General features: G+C 39.6%; 1 protein-coding gene across 1 annotated transcript in view; it reads left to right on the forward strand.

The window, feature by feature from the left end:
- The window catches only part of lama2 (laminin, alpha 2), a 130,971-nt gene that overhangs the window by 104,646 nt on the left and 8,238 nt on the right, over positions 1-18,087 (forward strand). Inside the window, exons 48-64 of the mRNA XM_088403944.1 lie at positions 908-1,090; positions 1,958-1,963; positions 2,522-2,676; positions 2,736-2,879; positions 4,745-4,878; positions 5,735-5,894; positions 6,068-6,192; positions 6,371-6,533; positions 6,639-6,783; positions 6,859-6,997; positions 7,350-7,361; positions 7,951-8,071; positions 9,255-9,410; positions 10,393-10,443; positions 14,060-14,211; positions 14,933-15,109; positions 17,486-17,669. Of these exons, the coding sequence (XP_088260070.1) occupies positions 908-1,090; positions 1,958-1,963; positions 2,522-2,676; positions 2,736-2,879; positions 4,745-4,878; positions 5,735-5,894; positions 6,068-6,192; positions 6,371-6,533; positions 6,639-6,783; positions 6,859-6,997; positions 7,350-7,361; positions 7,951-8,071; positions 9,255-9,410; positions 10,393-10,443; positions 14,060-14,211; positions 14,933-15,109; positions 17,486-17,669 (2,207 nt within the window). The remainder of the gene's footprint in view (positions 1-907; positions 1,091-1,957; positions 1,964-2,521; positions 2,677-2,735; positions 2,880-4,744; positions 4,879-5,734; positions 5,895-6,067; positions 6,193-6,370; positions 6,534-6,638; positions 6,784-6,858; positions 6,998-7,349; positions 7,362-7,950; positions 8,072-9,254; positions 9,411-10,392; positions 10,444-14,059; positions 14,212-14,932; positions 15,110-17,485; positions 17,670-18,087) is intronic.

Consider the following 18,087-nt stretch of genomic DNA (forward strand, 5'->3'; position numbering starts at 1 on the left):
AGACTTGACACAAGTTCAGAGGTTGCCCATTCAATATGATACCGTAGATCAACATTCAGATGAAGCTACTGGAACGCGTCCAAACTGCAAATGCATGCTATCATTTTCAACTTCAACTTCTCTCTGTGCGACTACTCGGGTGATAATGTTTTCCTTCTTTTCAAACTTCTTCTGTAACGTATTATTGGTATTGTTCCTCCTTGCCGAGCAAGAACCTAATTGCCTCATTTGATGTTTGCCCAATTTTACTTAATGCTATCCAAATCGTAATCGTAACCTATAGTGATTATTTTTCCATTCCGTGGCAAGAGCATTTCAAATTATATGCTTATTTAGTCATGAGCTTGCTTACCTCAGAAGCAGCTCAAGTTTAGCCTACCACATAAATGCAAAGCACCCAGCTGTGACTGCAGCCACAGCTAATTGATAGCAAACTTCTGCGTTTTAGCAATTTTGTGACAGACACAATGAATGTTTTACTTTCATGTTATTTTCTAATTATCTGGCAATATGAAAAAAAAGAAAAAAAAGCATCATACCTCTAAATGTTGTTTTTTTTAAGGTGGGATTTAAGACACATTAAACCAGTGCTTCTCATTTGTTTTTTCAAAGCCCCGCCCAGGAAAAAGAAAACCCTATATTTATAAAACTTGTAAAATTACATCTACGACTGTATCCTTTGTAACATTATCAAAAGAAAAAGCAATAGAAATCTATTTTCAACAAATATTAACTAATTTTTACAGCAATTATACAGGTTACAGGTTAGTCGAAAACTGAAAAAAGAATATCAAAGTGCCCGAAATGGAAAAAAAAATGATGCCAATCCTTATTATATTGCAGTTATTCTTCATATGGCTCGACGCCTTTTTGCCAATTTGTATATGTAAACCTTGTCGTCTGGCAGACACGGCAGCCAAGCTGGCGGCGACAAAGGCCGTGGCCGCCGAGGCCAACGCTACGGCCATCGACGTCCTGGAACGCCTGGCGGCCTTGAACCTTCAGGTCGACCGCATACAGCAGAACTTCAGCCAGTTGGCCGACACGGTCAGCGCCGCCAACCAGATGATCCAGGACCCGGAGAAAAACAGTAAGCATCTCCTAATTATTTTCTTACTTGCTGGCACAACGTGTTTATGGACACATTGTTAATGTGGAAGTTTAATCGGCCAATTGCATTGGAGCTCTCTGAAATTCAACACTTTAAACTACATTGGATTTCAGCTAAGGTTTTGAGGAAAATCTTTTCCAAAAAAAATCATCAGTATTTGGAAGTCAATTGAAAATGTGTTTGTTGTATTAGGCCCTTATGAATTTATTTATAGTTTTTGATATACAAGTGGTGAAAAAATGAATAAATGAAGCTAAATGAGCACCAAAATTGAATTTTGGTAGAGCTGTTGTGGGGATGTTTTTATGCAATGAATGAACAATGAATTTTGCATTAACACTGCTATAAGATTGTATACATTTTAAAAAGACTACATCAGCGATAAGCCCAAAATAAATAAATCAATAATAAACCAAATAAATATAACTAAAACTTTAGTTTAATTTTAGTGTACCCCCCATACACACATGGTTTTATATAAACAATCCATATTTGTTTGTATATATTTTATATACGGTGTATATGGATCTAGTGTATCATTGATAATGCAAAAATAAATAAACAAAACCTTATCAACTAAAAGAACAGCAGAAAAAGAAGACTTTGGTCGTGTTGTCTTTCATGGTTTTTCACTTTTTTGTCCTATTTTGGTATTATGCTTTAAAATGATGTAAGAATAGTTTTTAAACAAGGGTGAAAAGTATACTGACAAAAGCTGTATTTTACATGCATTTTAGAGCTTTTTTCAGATGCATATTTTTCATGACGACAATGAGCAGTTGTAGTAAATTACGACTAGAATATTACTAAAATATTCCTCTCTTTGTCTGTTTCTTGCCCCCACAGCTATAAGTATGTATATCTATTTTACCTCAATATAAACACTTACAAATGGTGCCCCAATACCACATTACATTCAAAAAACGTGATCTCTGCAAGCCCGCACAACTCTGTTCAATAGCAATCCCAATTTGCATTTTTTTTTTTTGAACGAGTATTGGAGTACCATTTATTCTCTGTATCAGTGTCTTTCCAAGCTTTGCTCCTAATAATAGTAATGCCTCAGCTCTGCTCCAGCATGAGCTCTACGCACACCGCAAAGCATGGATCTCGACTCAGTCTGCCTTTCTCCCATGTCCGTTCAAATAAACAGTATGGACAAGCTTCCCTTTGAATGCTGAGCTGAGCTCCACTAATTGATTGGCTCGTTCTTTTTCTCCCTCCAACTCTCTTGCTCTTTATTTATCTCTTCTTCCTTCTCTGTGTTAAATCAATGACTGATTCAGCCGCTTTCAATATTCTCCCTCTCCGCGCCGCACCCCGCAACCCTCAGCGGTAAAGTTCTGGATGAGGTCGCAGATTCCGTATCCAAAAAAATAATAAATAAAAATACCCCGTCTATTTAATCAGTCCACGCGGCCGGAGCCAAAGTGAAGGATTTAGAGGACGAAGCCAATAGGCTGTTGGAGAAACTGAAGCCTATCAGAAAGCTGGAGGACAACTTGAGACGAAACATCTCACAAATCAAGGAACTGATTAACCAAGCCAGGAAGCAAGCCAACTCGGTAAGGAACACCGAAGAGCTTATTTCGAAACCCTGTGGGACTTACTTCTTTCTTCTTAGATCAAAGTGTCCGTGTCGTCGGGTGGCGACTGTCTGCGAAGTTACCGCCCTGACATCAGGAAGGGCAGGTACAACACCATCATCCTCCACGTCAAAACCACCACGCCTGATAATCTGCTCTTCTACCTCGGTTCTGCCAAATACGTGAGTGTGAACCACATAGGTGTGCTGAAGGTCTAAGGGAGAAGAAAAAGAAGAAAAAAAACACACACTGATCAATATGAATTTTGTTTAGGCCAATGTCAAATTTTGCCAGAAAAATAGCCATTACAACGCCAAGTATATGTATATAAAAAAAGTACTTGTTACCTTCATATGTTTTACAATCGATAACAAGTTCATGCAGATTTTCACTATTCACGGGCTGGCCAAGATATATTAGGGGAAAACAGTAAATGTATTTAAAAATTGTTCTTTCATTTTTTCGGTGGTACAATTAAATCATTCAATGCCAAATAGATACTTTTAAAAGTAAAATGAATATCAAGAAGTTTCTAGACTTTTGATTTGGCATGTTTGTGACTATATCGAAGTGATGGTGCCAAAATGTATTTATTAGCATTTGCATGCTTGTGTTCAAACAAGTCTTTACAATCAACAGCTTTTGGTTGCTATCTGCTTTTAGCGTGATTTCCCCTGAGAAATCAGTTCGCGTTCGAGTAGTGTGTGTGACTAAAATCCTCCATAAGTGAAATATTCCGCATGAATGGGCGCGCCGTACATGTGTGCGTGTTTACGTACACTTCTAGCATTTCACTATTAGTGTGTAATGCTGGCTGAAAAGCAACGACGCGGATTTGTGATCTGTGCTAATGAATAATGGCCGCTACTCCAAGGGGGGGCGATGAAGATAAGAGGATGTGTGGCCGCATCTTCTAATTTGACTCCCTAATAATCTCTTAAGTGCGCATAATGCTATATGAATAATAAAGCTGAGTGTGTGCGCTACTTCCCAGCAACATCTAGATGAGAGCATATACTCCAAAGCCTCGTTTTTTTTTTTTTTTTTTGCACGGCTCATTCATACTAACCAAATTAATCAAAAATACAAAACGGGCAAAATAGGCTTAACTTTTTGCTCCTTCACTGACTCAGTCTACGCATTTAGCTAATCTACTCTTGAAAGTTTACATTCGTGTGGAATTGTATTTTACTTCAAACCGAGAGCTGAATTTAAAAAAAAAAAAAAAAAAAAAAAAACGCGGCCACAGATTAGGAAAGGTCCGATTATCGGGGTCGATATTGGCCACAGTGGTGCATATCTGTATTTTCTATTCATCTTACGGCCGATAAACTGTCATCATGCTTCTGATCATGCGCTTTTCCGACTGTAATGGAGCCTTGCTCCTTCACTGTCCAATCCATAACATAAACGCAAATTTTGGGTCCTGACAGGAGATGAAACGGACCGCCAGAAAAACACCGATCGTCACCTCAAATGTCCACATAGATTTTTCATTTTTGAGGTTTTTTTTTCCCTATTGAGTGACATTGGAGAGGAGACGACGTTATATTCATTCATTCATTCATTGTGAATTTTCGTAACAGACGGTGCGCTTTTTGAAGCATTTTCAAATGTTCCCTCACGTAATCTGAGGTTTCATTGATGAGCGGGATTTATACGCCAGCTTTGAGCTGATGTTATTTGCTCCCCAAAAACTGCCTTTCACTATTTGTGTCAGTATCAATGAAGATGCTGTTTATCTGTGAGGATCATTTGATTAGGAAGAGAAAAACAATACATCCACCAAATAATATGCGTATGAGCTCATATTATCATGTTAGTCATCTAATATTATCATATTATATCACATTAGTGACACATTTCACCATCTGTGGTATTTTTCTACTTTAGCGCCATGGAAAAGACAAGCAATCTTTTTGTAATTCAGGTCCTGAGTCTATTTTTTTTTTGTGTTTGCTTTTTGGTTGTGAAATGACACAAAAAATGTGTTGTTTTTTTTTTTCTTTTAATTGTCTTATACTTTCTTGTCTACTGTATATTCCAGGTTGATTTTTTGGCTCTGGAGATGCGCAAGGGCAAGGTGTATTTCCTTTGGGACGTGGGTTCAGGTGTGGGACGGGTAGAATATCCCCATCTCACCATCAATGACGGCAACTGGCACAGAATAGAAGCTTATCGGTAAGAGTTGTGCATGTTGTGCGTTCGTTTGATGTGTTTGATGCCTGCAGTGTGTTTTAGAACAGTACAAATAACCTCATGATTCTTTTCATAAGCGGCATGCAGAACTATTCATGTACATACGCAAATTGGATTCAACAGAAGACATCACAGCAAACATCAAGAGCCAATTAAACCTCATGTTCCCCTTTTTGTCACGTATACGTAAGGAGAAACACAAATGTATTTGAAGATCTTCATGCTTCAGAGATACAATAGGGAGGCACAACAAACTCCATTCAAAGTTAAAAAAAAAAAAACTCAAGGACTCGTTTCAGCCCTAGTCCAATACTGCGTTTCCAGTAATGTTCAGCACAATATCCATCGTAGTTCTTCTGGGAACATGTTGAGTGACGTCATTGACCCAATGACACACTCAGTCGCCTGACAACATCCAGAAATAGAAAGGTAAATAAAAACTAAACGACCGGGGGACATCATTTCCGTAATGGAATTACGTTGTTTCGCATGGGAAATCAAGTGTTGGCATCCTTGTCAGCCCGTGGCTCTTGCATAACATACAACGCCTTCTTGGATTCAAGACGGAGATAGTTGCGCACGGGGGCTTTGACTTTCCATTTCCCAAACTGTTGGGCACGATGAAACAACAAATTCAAGGTGGCAGATCAATTTCACTGTACATCTCAGAGGTCCCGCCTGCTGCAAACCCGTCTCCCCGATCACTTTCTCTCATTCATCTTTTTGCACTACCAGTTCATACGCGTTGATATCATGTGACAGAACACGCGCGGTCGCAAATGTCCTCAGGAAATCACACCGAATTGCAAATTACCTCCTAACTTCTGTCTGTCTGCAGTAACGGATTGAACGGTACCATATTGGTGTACCCGCTAGAAGGTCCGAGAGCCGGTGTGGTGCCGACCCCAAACAGCGCAAACTCCCCCGTCACTTATACCATCTTGGATGTGGACCAGAACGCTTATCTGTTTGTGGGCGGAATACTGGGCACAATCAAGGTACCATTCAATTTAACTTCATTACCCATACATAAAGTGTACCCAATACGGTGGGTGCACTGTTGATTTGAGAAAAATAACGGATTTTACGTAGGCTTTACTTTCAGAAAAGTCCGGTATGATTAAGGTGATTTTAAAGTCTTATCATCAATGTTATTCTTTTATCTTTTCAGAAGGCAGATGCTGTAAGGACAACAACGTTCACGGGCTGTATGGGGGAAACCTTCCTCGATGGTAAACCAATCGGACTTTGGAACTACAGAGACAGACAGGGAGACTGTAAAGGATGTGTTGTCAGGTATACCAACACAAAAATCATTTACTTCTTGTTTTGGTTACGTCATTCCAAACAAGCATTCAAAATTAACTTCTGGAATTGAGAAATTGGACTTGGTCTATTTGATAGAGAGATTGATATCCAATCTTGCCATTCCCTTTTTTCGGCCATGATATGAAACCCATTTTTTGTTTGTTAGCCCCCAGGCGCCAAATGGCGAAGGGACTGTCCAGCTGGACGGGGAAGGCTACGCCGCAGTGCAACGACCCACAAGATGGAACCCGAATGTTTCTAGCGTTACGTTCAAATTCCGAACGTTTGCCTCTGATGCGCTGCTCATGTATCTGGCAACTGAAGATATGGTATGGAAAATGGATACACTTTTAATTCCTGTTTACCATACCGTTGGCAAAGTACCTTTCGAATGTACACTGAATGGATCTTATCTCCAATTTTGGTCCCTATAGAAGGACTTTATGTCCTTGGAGCTAGCAGGCGGAAAGGTGAAGATGAACTTTGACCTGGGGTCAGGAGTTGGCAGCGCCATATCAACTCACCGTCAAAATGACGGACACTGGAAATCTCTCACTATGTCTCGCAACAAGAAGCAAGGTAAGCGATAATTACGCTATATGGAACAGTGCTTAATTTTAAGTTTTTGTTCATGTCTGCGAAATATTTGTACAGCCACAGTTACCATCGTCGACATAGAGACCAGTGCTGAGGAGAAGATAGGGGCAACATCTTTGGGTACGGCCACTGGGCTGAACCTCAAGGAGAAGCAGAAAATATATTTCGGAGGCTTGCCTACCATTGGAAACTACAGGTAATGGCTTTCTTTTAGGACACATTGAAATATGAAAATTCTTAACCATCACCTCAACAATAAAAGAGCTAACCATTGCAAAAAATCAACAATGAAATGACTTAAGTGTAGCAAAGAATATAATGTGCAGCCAGATCCAGCCATGAAGAGAATCGAGGAGGTTTCATCTCGATTCTGATTCTTTCCCTGCCATTGACGGCGATAGACGTCATAAATCCATTTAATCAGGCCCACAGTGATTGAGGTCCCTCCAAAAATCTGCCCGTGATTTTGTTGAGGAACAAATTTAAATGTGTTAGTCAATGGTGAGAGTTATTTGCTAATGTGCTATTTTCGTGTGTTTTCTTAACAGCATGAAATCCAGGTAAAAGAATACAAGTTCGCATTATACAGCAAATGTAACTGCAAATTACACCCTGCATGAGGCTGGCCACACAGCTAGAGTGCCATTTAGCCTACAGTGCGTGTGTGTTTGTCTGTGTGTGTATGTTTCGTCCCTAATGGCTGTTGCTCTTCCACACAGTGGCTGGAAATCACTTTTTCTGCCCTTTATACACCTGGATGTGTCATTTGTCCTTTCAGCGTCAACAATGGCTAATTTGTGACATCCGTCGTATTTTGTACTGTTTGAATAATGTATTTTTTTTTTTTTTCCATTTTGGGTAGGATTATAACACTAATTCCCAGCGGGACAGCAAACATCTAAATGTGTAACAGCGGTTACAAAATATGCCCTATATTGTTTAAATGCAATACAATGAATTTAAGGCCCTAAAGGATCCTATTTTGTAATAACAAGGACAAATGGCATATTTAGATGATACTCACTCTGATATCAGGTCAACGCCAATCATACACCACAAAGCCTTCAAGGCTGCTATAATAACGACATGATCCTATTATAGTCAACTTTTAAAAGATAGGGCACTCTGATGATTCGAATATCTTTCTAGGCCAGAGGTCACGTTGAAGCGCTATGTAGGCTGCCTTCGGGAGATTGAAGTATCCCGAACTCCATATAATCTCCTCAGCAGCTCTGATTACACGGGGGTTACGAAAGGATGTAATGTCGAGGTAAGACTGTTCACTTCTTTATACATCACTTTAATTTCCAGGTATCACGCCGCAATAATCGTGATTTTCAGACGTGGGGGTCGTCAATTTAATGATGCATGTTTATTAAATCATTCAATGCCAAAGATGTAATTTTACGTTTTTTTGTTTTGTTTGTTGTTAAGTCCAAACACTCGATCCCACACACTTTTTAAGGGTTACGTCTTGAGAAGGCCCTAAAAATGGCAAGTATTGAATAAGTTAAGTCGTAAAGTACTCAACTACTTAAGGTAACAATGTACTAGAGTAATCAATTACTAAGGTAAGCAATTACTTTAATACTTTAATAGCTCCAACTATTAAAATCTTTAGTAATTAAATAATCATTTAGTTTAGTAATTAACTACCTAAAATAATTTAGTCTGTTGGTAATTAAATAAAGTAATTGATTAATCAAGTACTTTATTACCTAAAATTCTCAATTATTTTAGTACTAAATTCATTTAGCAGTACTGCTTTTTAGACCCTTCCCTTAGCCAAAAACTTTTGAAAAAGGAAATTAATGCAAATAAGTACTGTACCAGGAATTAAGTACCTGGACTCTGAAAAGCATGAATGAATGGCCTATTTTAAAAGTGTTCATATATCGGACATTCCGCATTATAAGGAACACAGAATAGAAGCTAGAGTAGTGAGTGGGACTGCGTTACGCATCCACTCGATGGAGCTGTGCTCAAGGGAATGCTAACAAAACAAGCAGATCAAGCAAACCTTTTAAGCAGAAATTAAGAAAAAAACAATTTGTGGAAAGTACTACTACTATAAATATCAGATTTTATTAACTTGAGTGCAGATACTAGCACCACTTTTCATATATTAATACAGGAATATTCTTTATGCTTATTTTCCTCCAAGTTAGGCAAATGCACTTGACTGACTCCACAATGGAGTTTTTCAAAGCCATTCATCAGGGTTTGTATTCACTAATGGAATGTATTTATACTCTGGAGCAGCCTTTGTAAGTGCACAAAGAAGTTGAAAAGCCAGATGCTTGCGTACTGTTATGTTTACATCCAGCGACTGATTCCATTCTCCTCAGGTGTCCTTTTTTTTTTTTCTCTCAAGGTTGTCTAGTTGGCTTTGCGACTGTAAGCGTACTTAAAGTAAAACACTCGTCTAATTAGTTTTTTTCGTTGTCTCTTAGAATCTATACATGGTCAGCTTCTCCAAGCCAGGATACGTGGAGCTGGGTGGGCTGTCCCTAGCGGTCGGCTCCGAGATCAGCCTGTCGTTCAGCACAATGGCCGACACCGGGACGTTGCTGCTAGCGGTGGGCGGGGCTACGCCTATCAACCAACAGGTTAGCGCTCATCTTTTTTTTTTTCCCCATTCAATATTGCAAGAAATGTAATGAATGTGCAAATTTGTCACCTGAAGAGATTAGCGCTATAAACATAGACGACAAGAAGACAAACGCTGATTAGCCCGCTCCTTCAGTTGTGTGGCTCTACGCAGGTGGCACTCATTCGCTAAATTAGCAGCAGCAACTCTGCTGGAGCACAAACAAATTATAATAGAAAAAAAATATGTCTCCATAAACGTGTCTCCAAAAAACAACCCCCCCCACCCCAGTTAACAATAAAAACAACACAATACCGGCAATTCAAACAGCAGAACTAAGTGAACTCCCATTTGACGAAAACTACATCAAAACAAAATACTCAACACAAATAACTTTTTTCTTCATATCCTTAATATGTTTTCTTTTGTATTCTAACCTCAACTATCTGACATTTTTTTACAAAGTAACTGGATGATCAACCCATCGAATAGTTTGACATTATCTACTGAATTTTTTTCATTTTTTTGTCATCCATTGTACTTTTAATCTTTAATTTGTTTTATTGATTTATTGATTACAGTGCTTAAATGGTTATTTTTTTCACTTATTGTACTATATGTCCTTTTATTTTTTTCTTTACAATATTTGAAGGGATTTATATATAATATTACAATATAAAGTGCCTTAATACACAATATATAAACAATCAGCAGGGCTATGAAATATTAACCATGTTAAAGCAAGGGAACGCTGAATATTGAAATATCGTCAGTGGAATTGTAACACATAACTCTATTACAGCCTTTCTTAATAATTGCTCATTTCAAACAAATGTTCACCGTGGAAAATCACAATTGGGGGTTTGCGATTGACGATTCTTGAGTCATTTTCATCACGTAATCTGCCCTATTATTTTGCCCATGGAAGACTCTACATTCCGGGGGTAAAACGTGTCAAAATGCATTGTTATTTGAAAACTAAACAATCCTGTCCATCTCAGGTCCGGAACAAAAATGTCATCTCTAAAAGGAAACGCAGACAATCAGGAGAGGTGAGTTTATTGCGTGCGCATGCACACACTTTCCCCTAAGAGAATACCTAAGTGCATTTTAATGAGATTTGCATTTGCTGGCAAATGGCGCAGTTTTCTGAAACATGAGTTAGATAGAGATGCCAATAAACATGCACACGCATAAACACACACACATCACCTATTACACTAAGTGTATGACTTCACCATTATTGCAATCTCAATGCCAAATGAGGTTTCTCTCAGGTGTTGACAGTGCTCATTACACCGTATGCACACACACACAAATGTGCGACAAACAATAATTTTACTTCTACTGTGAATTGTTTGTTTTGCATTAGCACATACTGTAATCATAATTGTTGCTTATGTGTTCAAATAATGTGTTTTGGGAGACAGTAATAAGATCTTAATTTGGCCATATTTTGTTTTTTGTCAAGCATCAGTAACAAGATACAGGAAATGTTTGCGTTTGATTTTATTCTTAGAGAACAGGAATGTCACTGTGGACATTGTGGGTCCATGTGTGCGTTCGAATGCAAAGTGTGTGTGTGTGTGTGTGTGTGTGTGTGTGTGTGTGTGTGTATGTGTGTACGTGAGGACAAAGGGTTACCTCTGGTTTATCCATCATTACTGGTTGTTGGGCGCATAAATCTATTTTTACTAACAACGCTGGAAGGGACGGTGTGTGCGCATGTGTGTGTGTGGAAAGGTTAAACGAGGTTAAGAACACCATCAACTCAACTTGGCCCTGACTAATGGATGTGGAAGAGTGGGACAGAGTGGCGGCGGTGGAGGAAAGAGAACAAGAAACAAAAGATGGAGGGGATATAGAGGTGAAAGTCAGACTTTTGAAGGGCACAGTGACTTAAAAACAAAAATACGGTTTAGAGGTGGCCAAAGAGGAAAGTTACAAATGACTACGGATAAAACTGAAAACAAGGCAGAACTCTAGATCAAGTGTCGCCAGCCCAAATGGGTAGCCGCCAGGCCCAGAAGGTCATCCTACAGAGATTCGGGTTCCGTACGCAGCATGTTTTCTGTAATCTATATTGTGTACATGTATTTGTCTGTTGTGTATCTATTTGTCTGTATTTGGTACATGCAGCATCCACTTCAAGCTGTGGGCCTGGAAGGGGGCTCCTCCCACCTGTGGTCCCTTGTGAAGGTTTCTGATTTTCCCAAAATTGGGGTTTTTGAGTTGTACCTTTCCCTTCTGGGAGCTTTGACAGGGGATGCTGTTGTGTACCTTACACCGAAAAGATGTCTCTGTATGATTTTTTTTTTCGAAAGTAGTCCCGACATGACCTCTTTTCATCTGTGTTATCCCTTTGAGACTTCGGTGATTCAGGGCTATACAAATTGTAGTGACGTAAGCACTGACGCATGTAGTGACGTATTAGCGTGGTGCCCTTCGCAGAAATGCTCGCACACTGACTGCCATGTTTGAGAAGTTTTTTTTTTATGTCGTAAGGTGAAAAAAATGGCATAAAGAGGGGACAAAAAAGGTCCCGATCCACGTCATAAGGTGAAAAACAACGTAAGGCAGGGATGTCATAAATAGGGGGTCCACTGTATTTTCCGTATGATGAGGCGCATATAACATTTTCTCAAAATTCAAAAGTTAGCCCCACAATCTAGTGTGCCTTGTCTGTGAACTGAGTACCAAAATCTAAAAAAAGAAAAATATTTTGTGAGACTTTAGTAAGCCTTTGGTCGGATCATGTCTCACTGACACCAATAAATCAGAGAACATTACGCAATACGTACAATATGTAGGCTGGCAGCGATACACTAATCAGAGAACATTACGTAATATGTGTAATACATACGGCGGTAGCGATAAACCAAAGAACATGACACACTTTCCCTTTTATTCCCATGCATATGTTCGATAATGCATTTTTTAGTACAGTGCGCCCTATGCACAGGTAAAATATGGAAACAGACCATAAATAAGACTGGGCCTAATAATACAGTGTGCCATGCGGTGGGCAAAATATAATAATTTGCAGAAGTATTACGTTTCTTGGAGCGTAATGTAAACCTGAGGGACATCGAAGAAATCCAAGCATGACGACATCTTGTATCTGAACCGAACAGCATTCGGTTACGGCGCTCACTCGATAAATAAAGTTGAGACGAGCCGAATCGAGTTCAAAAGCTGACTAGAAGGTGTCAAAAACGAGACGGCAGACTGCGCGTTCTTTCCAGCAAATGTGGTTAGTGTGCAGGTTTTGTCAAGCATGTCAGTGTTTGATTTCATGCTTGCGCGTGCACACGTCCTCCGCTGGCTGTGCAAATGTACGTATCGGTTGAGGTGAGGTAAAGGTGTGAGTCTTTTGTCTGACGTGCGCCAAGCGACGCTCTGCGCCGGCGTGTGCGCGCAGGCAGCACAGCGAGAGGCATGTTGTAGCTACATCTCGCTTCAATTTGTCCCCCGACCTCAAATTGAAATTCCATTTTCAAGTGGTAAATTGTCTCCCACTTCGCCCTGTGGCACACAGTGAATTAAAATTCAAATGAGCCTGACCTTGCACCGCTGCTCTCTACCACCTTTCTGTCTGCCTCTCTTTCTCTCGCTCCGTCATCTCCGTCTCTCTCTTTGCTGTTCTGCTCTCTGGCCTCTCATCCCGTCGCCTTATTATCCTCTCCTCGGCGTTGCGCTCATCTTTTGTTATCCTTTCCTCTCCGCTTTTTTTCTACTCCTCTGTCGCCTCCCTTATTCCTCTTCATGGACCCGCACTCATCTCCACTTGCCCCTTTTGCTTCTCCTCTCCGCTCTTCAACCCTTTCAGTGCTCTACCTGCTGACTTTGTCCACACACATTTGCTGCCATTTTTCATCTCTGAGCTTCTCCACAAAGGTTTAACACATGTGATCATGCAGCTAGACACGAGGTTTGTCAAATAAATAACACGGTTTTCACATAACACTTGCAATGAGCTCACGGATGAGTCGTCGGTGCGTTGAATGAGTTTTTCTATTGGCATTTAAGATGTCCTACTCTGCGAGCGGTTACTTAACGCATCTCAACTCGCTTTCTTCTTCTTCACCACGTAGCTATCAGTCACTTGTCTTTCCTAAAATCTTGTCCCTAAAACGCAAAATCAATAACAACATGGCTGTCCCACATTTGGAACGCACTGCCAGAAAGCTGAACTCACTATAGTTTGACTTCATTTCCCATGAATCTTTGACACAGAAGCAGGAAGTAGTTCTAGTTATGCTATGACATGAACGTGAAAGTAGTGCATTTCCTTTTGAACAACAAATGTGCAATTGACATGTTTCCTCTCCCAAAACGTGAGAATGAGATTCCGCTTAAATGTACAAAAGACACAAGTTTATCTTGCCCTGCTGGGGAACTCATCACTTCTAAACCTCCAAATCTAGAACCGGCCCTACCCTCAAGAAAGTAACTAACAAATCGCAATGAACCCGAGCAAACCCAAAAGTTATTATTCATTGAAAATTTTTGTTAAGTGTGAGCAATCATCAACAAATTGGCTCTTTAGTGTTCTGCTATTGCCGAAATTGATCCATTTGGTCTTACTCACAAGCTGGTGGTCTCCGGTGTATCGTATGCATGCGATATCATGGCCTAATGAAGTTCATTCCATCTTCTCTCCCTCAGCCCTTCCTCTCGGTGATGCTGAACAAAGGCTCCCTGGAGGTGTTGGTGTTCACGGGCAGCCACAGTGTGCGTCGAGTCATCAGACGGCCCGAGCAAGGCATCCTGAATGACGGCAGGGAGCACTCGCTGCGCATTGAACGATTACCTGGCAGGTTAGCGAGCTGGGGTGGAGCGTGTTTTTCTTATCGTTTACATTGTTTGTTGTTTTTCTTACTAACATTTAAAAACAGCATAAGCCCAAAGGGATTAGTACATCTAAGATCATTCTTGAGTGATGTGTTACCTATTATCAGACCGCAAAAACTGTTGAGAGCTAGATTTAACTGACAGTATAACATAATTATATAAAGTCAATTTTTTATACTTACTCTTTTATGCCCAAAATGATTTGTACATCAAAGATATACAAATATAACATAACAGTATACAGTGGATCCCCGTGTTACAGCGTCCCTGGCTTACATTATTTTCATGTTGTACTGAGTATTTTCGTCTCCTCTATATGGTGTTTTCCCGGTTTTGCGACAAACAACTGCCATGACCCTAGGGAGTTGGCTGTGTTTGTTTTGTCGCCATCTGCTGGTGTTTTTAGATAATTGCACTTATTTTCAGTTGCAGAGATGCTGGTCTGCTATTGGTCAGTCTCACTCATTTTCAAAATGGTGGAATGGTAAAGCTTTTGTTCTATCATGAGTGGTACATTTTTTATATATATATATATATATATATATATATATATATATATATATATATAAAATATTGTTTTCATGAGAAAATTGATTTGTATATAAGGGTTATATATAAAATAATATATAAATACAATTGTCTTTACTTTCTATTTAATTTATCTCGGTGACCATTTGTTTTCAACAGATCCTTTGCAGTTCAAGTAGATGAGGAGGCAAAGAGGGAGTCTCCACTCCCCAATGACCAGCCTATCGTTTTGCAGCGCCTATTCCTCGGCGGTATTCCAGCTGATGTGGAGCAGACATCCAATCGAGCCAACGTCCCGTTCCAAGGATGTATATGGAATCTCATGGTCAACTCCGTGTAAGTCACGCCAAAAGTCATTCCAGTACACGATCGCTCATGCAAAAAAAAAAATGCATTCGAATCAGCCACGGTTCCTTGTTACTGGATTCATTTAAATACTTTTGACATTCCTTGATGTTCACCGAGGCCCAATTGATCACATCGCTTCTCTTCATTAGACCTGAGATGTTGACCTTGACCCTGCGGCATGAAATTCCAGCAGGACCCCCCTTAGCATGACAATGACAATACAGTCTTTGTCTCTTTGTGCCTGGTCCGCAGTAATAGATCTGTCCAACTGCATAAACATATTCATGACTTTCATTGTGCCTGATTGTCCATCTCTCACCTCACTTCACCCCTATTAACCTTCCCCCGACCACCGCCACCAACCATCACGCGATGCCTCCTTGTCCCTCACGAGTCCTCAGGACCGGCCAGCTGTCAATTTGATGTTATTTATCACTATTGAACACGCGTATAGATTTGACTTGGGTTATCATGTGCAGGTTATTGATTTTTCATGTATAATGGAACTGGGTGTCAAATTGACGTTTTAATGATCGTAAAAGTGCAAGTATACAAATTAAAATGTCTAAATGACACCAAACTGAGGAAGAATAAAGCGCATGAACATAATAAAGACAACAAGCATTGGGTTGTTTTGACCACACAGCCACTGATAAAAACTTTTTTTAATCTATATCATGAAATTCTATTCAAGTAGGAATAAATAATACTTAATGGATTATCGTGATTTGGATCGTTTATCCAATTATAATTTAACATTTTATTTATCACTCTTTATTTTTCCTAAATCAACATTGGAGAATAATTAAAATGATTAATTTAAGAATTCAAAAACATTATAAAGGAACTCCATTTACTCAATTCTATTCACTTCCTATAGCAGCTGAACTCCGGTCATTTTGGAAACAAATTGAGAGCAGAGTCATCGGCACAAAGACAGCCAAAGATGAATGTTCATGTACACTTGCACTTTAAAGTCGAAAATTTCAATATATGATTGGAAAAAAGTATTCACTTGACAACACTAATATACATGTAAAATATAGTAACTTGACAGCACTAATATACAGTAAATATATACAGAGACCATACAGTAAGTATACTGTATATATATATATATATATATATATATATATATACAGTCGGCCCCCGGCTTACGAGCACCCTGATTTACGAACAATTCGCCTTAAGAGCGTGGATCAGGGAGATTTTTGTCCTCCACTTACGAACAAACCTCTCGCCTTACGAGCAATTCGACATGCCGGCCATTGAGTATGTAGAAATGTTCTCGTTTAATTGCGTCAATAAAATCAACAGTAGCGACATCATCAATCATCAGTAGAGACTTGTAGCAGTAACGTGAACGCTATTGGTCTTACAACGTCACACTGACTGTCTCACTCACGGTGTCTAAATATATTACCATTTAAGTGTAGTGTTTGTACAGCTAAAGGGAAAAACAGCTGACATGAAATTAAATGTGCCGATTGCAGGACAAAGAATTGTCATTGGTTTAAATGTGTGTTTTTTTAAAAAATAATTGTCAATACATTCCAACCGTTTAAAAAAAAAGTGCGAATAATTATCAGTCAGTCACGGAGATGCGAATATGCTATTGGTCGATTAAGGTCACCCGGTCTCACTCACGGAGATGCTATTGGCCGGCGTCACACGTCAATCACAGAAATGCCGATATGCTATTGGCCGAACGCCTTTATCTAGCTTGATGGGACAGGATGGAAGGAAGGAGAGAAAATTAGTGAAAAACGGAATGTTGTGAAGACTTTGCAAACTTTATCTGTTAGACATAGCTTCTAAAATTACTAGCAGCGGTAAAGAAAGAAATAAGAGGATGATGTTTTAGTATCTGCGTGATTTGCACCCTGACTGAAAGAGTTACTGTAACACTGTAAGACCAATAGCATATCTATCGCCGTGTTAACCCTGAGCGTTGGACTCTGCCCCCCTCTGCTTACACCCAGCTCAAGTCTCGTCGTTTCAAAGGTAAAAGCTAATTATCCATTGTATTTATCATATAATGCAAGTGTACAGCAGATTATGTCACTCAATTTTAATATATGTATACAGTGTGTCGTTTTTACCTAAGGCTTCGGCGCGCGTTGCACGCATTCACGAATTAACATGGGTTTGGATTGCCCGCTATACGAGCAATTCGAGATACGAGCGTAGCCGCTGAACGGATTAAGTTCGTAACCCGGGGGCCCACTGTATATATATATATATATATATATATATATATATATATGTATGACTGAAAAAGTCTGAAAGGCGATTTGTCTATGAATGCCCAAACTTTCAATTGAATAATTTTCTTTCAACACATTTCTTGTCCCACTCTCACAGTCTGTCAGACTTCTCCCAGGCGGTGTCCTTTGAAAATGCTGAAATCGGCCAATGTCCCAGCCTTGCCCCACTCTTGCCTCTTCCCTATCCGACAGAAGAAGATGAGAAGGAAGTAGATGCGCTCAAACCGCAGCGCCCCGCGCCGACATCTGTTGCCATTACACCCACTCCTGAACTTCCTGCCGTGAGTGTTCCAAACTAAAGACGCGTGCACTTAACATACTAAGGCCTGTTCCTCAACATTAATACTTGAGTAAATGGTGAATTAATAAGAAACAATGTGGACTCCACCAACATAAATTACTGTAGATACCTTACCTTACATGCAGAACATGAAGAAGGGTATTTTTAAACAAATTAAAGGAGATTATAAGAGTAGATAGATGGAGGTAATTGGTTCCACTGAAAAGCTGGCATATATCAAATGAAATGTTATCAATTTCCATTTTGAATTGTGGAACTAAAAAGCATATTTGAGATACATGACTGGATGTCAGCGCAGTTGGATTTTCATTAGAATCATCCACATGAAGTTGAATATTCCAGTCTGTGCAAGTTAGAGGAAGATCATAGAGGAAGATTGAAAATAAAAGTGGACCAAA

This window comes from Hippichthys cyanospilos, chromosome 20 (genome assembly GCF_059441005.1).
Source record: "Hippichthys cyanospilos isolate Australia breed blue-spotted pipefish chromosome 20, RoL_Hcya_1.0, whole genome shotgun sequence".
In the NCBI taxonomy this organism is placed as follows: Eukaryota; Metazoa; Chordata; class Actinopteri; order Syngnathiformes; family Syngnathidae; genus Hippichthys; species Hippichthys cyanospilos.